Source organism: Coffea arabica, chromosome 3e, assembly GCF_036785885.1.
Source record: "Coffea arabica cultivar ET-39 chromosome 3e, Coffea Arabica ET-39 HiFi, whole genome shotgun sequence".
NCBI classification, from domain to species: domain Eukaryota; kingdom Viridiplantae; phylum Streptophyta; class Magnoliopsida; order Gentianales; family Rubiaceae; genus Coffea; species Coffea arabica.
The window spans coordinates 10410543-10413737 of record NC_092315.1 but is presented as its reverse complement, the minus strand read 5'-3'; the positions used below and the strand labels follow the sequence as shown (position 1 = coordinate 10413737).

At 35.2% G+C, this 3195-nt stretch overlaps 1 protein-coding gene across 2 annotated transcripts; it reads right to left on the bottom strand.

Moving 5' to 3' along the window:
* Positions 1–1248: 1248 nt before the first annotated feature.
* On the bottom strand, positions 1249–2097 carry LOC113736428 (uncharacterized). 2 transcript variants are annotated; one of them, XM_072084714.1, is made up of 2 exons: positions 1926–2097; positions 1249–1733 (listed from the first exon to the last, which is right to left on the bottom strand). In XM_072084714.1, the coding sequence occupies exons 1-2, from the start codon at positions 2014–2016 to the stop codon at positions 1456–1458; spliced, it is 369 nt and encodes a 122-aa protein (XP_071940815.1). In that variant the 5' UTR covers positions 2017–2097; the 3' UTR covers positions 1249–1455. The 2 variants fall into 2 exon arrangements, with proteins under 2 accessions (XP_071940815.1, XP_027119185.2); XM_027263384.2 differs by having other exon boundaries at positions 1249–1742; positions 1926–2092.
* Between the last annotated feature and the right edge of the window lie 1098 nt (positions 2098–3195).

Genomic DNA, 3195 nt, shown 5'->3' with positions numbered 1-3195 from the left:
CTATCCATGAGAGCTAGAGATATCCTGGGGGGGTGGATATGGTGGTACCCTCGCGGTGGTTACGGTGGATATTGCCGCTTTTATTGTTGCAGCTGAAGCTGTTAAGGTAGGGGTTGCAGGTGCTGCCCATATCCTGGTCAGCCTGAGGATGCTGAGCATCCGAACTAACACAAATAAGTGCTTGAGAAGTGATGTAATATTCACTGTATGTATTTGCTAGTTTGACAGGAGAAGGTTGGGTTTGACGGTAAGATGAAAAAAATCATAATTAGAATATCTTATATTCAAGACTTTTTATTTATAAAAAAAATTTATGTGTCTCTTTTATGAGCATTTTTGTGTCATGGCAAAACAATCTCATGCTACATGAAGTCATTTTAGTGGCTTTGCACCAAAAAATTTGTAATTTTAGTAGTTCAAATATACAACAATTTCAAGGCTAAATTTGGTACGTTGGTTCATCTATAAATCAGTTAACCATCTTCAAAGTAGTTTTTATTTTTTATTTTTGCAATTTTAATATACATAATCAACTAATCTAATCCCAATATTTGTGATAATAGATTTTACAAACTCACTATCTATCCGGTTTTGTTACGTGTTTGATTAAAAATAGATTAAAAAAAAATACCCTTATCTCCCCTATCTGTCAAGTATAATGTACGAGCTGAAAAGAAATGATAAAACCAAATATTTAATCTAACCAGACCAAAAAACATGTCAAAAGCTCAAAGAGATTTTGTTTATTTAACTAGTTTGATTTCACGAGAAAGTTAAAAGTCTAATTGACTAGCTGGCTACAAGAGTGTCAATTATCCTGAATTTAATTTGAGACTCGAGGACGTAAAACACTTGTGCATGATCAGTTCAAAGGAAGGGGTCCAGTACACTGAATGTCGTTTTCCAATATCAGGAACATGACTATCTAATTTCATAAGCTTTAACAGCACGATACACTAAATAAATTCAAAAAACATGACTTTGTTCCTTGCCTGAAGTTTGTTGCTCAAATGACAAAACTGTCTCTAGATCTACTAGTAAATGATCACAAAAGGAGCTTTTGCCATTCTTTTTCCTGTCTGAAAGGAGTCAAGGCTTAAGATAGTGTAGCTTTTGGGAATCTCTTGTTGAAACCTCGAAGTGTTAAAAAATTTCTCAGCAAATATTCTTGAATTATTTGGGTATAATTTAGATTTAGACAACGAAGCATGTGAGTATATTTGTGAATCCAAGCAGAAATACTGGCTGTTGAAACTTGAAACACGCATAAGATTTCATTTACACGTCATTGAAGTTGAGAAAAGTACATCATCATTTGCAGTGATTCACCTGATGGTGAATTCGATACCACTGATAAAGCTCTTATTCTTATCACACAATACATAATTTTATTACTTTTAGCCTCTTAATTTGGACCAAAGGCATTTAAGCGCCATGATCCATACGTCCTGGCTATTAGTTTTGCGGTTTGGTTTCTGGCTCAGTGTAACCAGCGTCCTTTGGCTCACCAGCATATGTGCAGCATCTGCAGCCTCCATAGCCGTGGCCACAGCAACCATGGTAACAATGGTGGCCGCCGCCACCACCACCACAACCGTATCCATGACAACCGCCGCCGCCACCACCACCACAACCGTATCCATGACAACCGCCGCCACCACCACAATGGCCTCCATAACAACCGCCGCCACCACCATACTTGGATTCTTCCAGGCCTTCATTACTCTTCTCTCCTGCATTGGCTGCAAATAGTCACGGGATCATGCAGAACTATTTAGTTAGTACCAATATTTTTTTTAAAAGGAAAAAAAGGGTCTTGAGGAATTCATGTTTTGCAGGTATAAAATTGTTGATAAAGGAAAGAGTAAGTTATTGAATGGATAGCTAACTATTTTCGGTCACTTTAAAAAAAAAAAAAAGCTTACTATTTTCGGCCAAATCCCTGGCTGTCACCTCTGAGGCAATCATTAGAACTGCTGCCAAAAGGCATAGGAGGAGAATTGCCTTGGAACCCATTTTTGTTTTCCTCACACAAATTGGTTTACGAACTGAAGAATTGGAGTTGAGAACAATGAGAAGGCTGAGGAAGCTGGAGCATCCTCTTCTCTATTTATAGGGAAATTTACGTGACATGTTTCACGATGGAGAGATAAACTATGCATGGAAATGTTTCGACCGCACGATTTAGTCGGTGGTTGAAGATAATTATGATGCCATATGTGATAAGAATATCCGACACAGACGGAGCCAAAAGTTTTGCTTCGGGGGGTAAATAATGGAGAGCTTGAAATACAAAAGAATGTAACAACGAAAGTATCACAAATTGTGATTCTGAATTCAAAATAGCATAACTAGCATTTTAGTGAAAGGATAAGTCTGAAGCAAAATAATTATAATAAAATTCAATACAATATATAGAAACTTATTATTGAATTTACTTTTTACAAAAATTATCTTAGAATTCAAGAGTATCAAGTTTGATTTGATATTAAAGTAAGATACCATAAAAAAAATCGCGTAAATCATATTGCATTAAAGTTAGTTGTTAGGAAGAATAATACTAAATGGCTAAGAATAATTGTTTAAATAGAGAATTACTGACGATTGAAAAGAATAATAGAAGAATCTCTAAAGAAAAAAAAACCTTAAAGATAGGACTTGCCTTAGTGTACTTAAAGTTGGAATTTGGAGATTGATAGATAGAGTTGAACACAATGACATTTTGTGAGTTGTGTCTGTTACAATGGCCATCAATGACATTTTAATTTTTTTATTTCGGTTGTATTTTCATTTTTTATGTATTATATCTAGAAATTGGAATTTTAATTGATATACTACCGTGTTTAGGATATTAGAGGTTCGTATGTTATGTGAAAGTTAAGTAAAGACCGGACATAAAAGATTACTATTAATTACATTTGAGGAAGGGGGGTGGAAATAGGAAAATTTTATTAATTTTATAAATAAAGAAGTATAAAAATAGGTTTTCAAAAGTTCTGGGATGCGTCCCCGGCCCCATGTCTCCATCCTTGATGTCCAACTTATCACAACTTAGATTTCCTGTCCAGGATTTATATTAGATATTCCAATGGCGTTATCGATCCAACTTGGAAGTTTCAAACTTGCCTGTGACTTTTCAAACTAATGATATTATCACAACTTGGAAGTTTCAAACTTGCCTGTGACTTTTCAAAC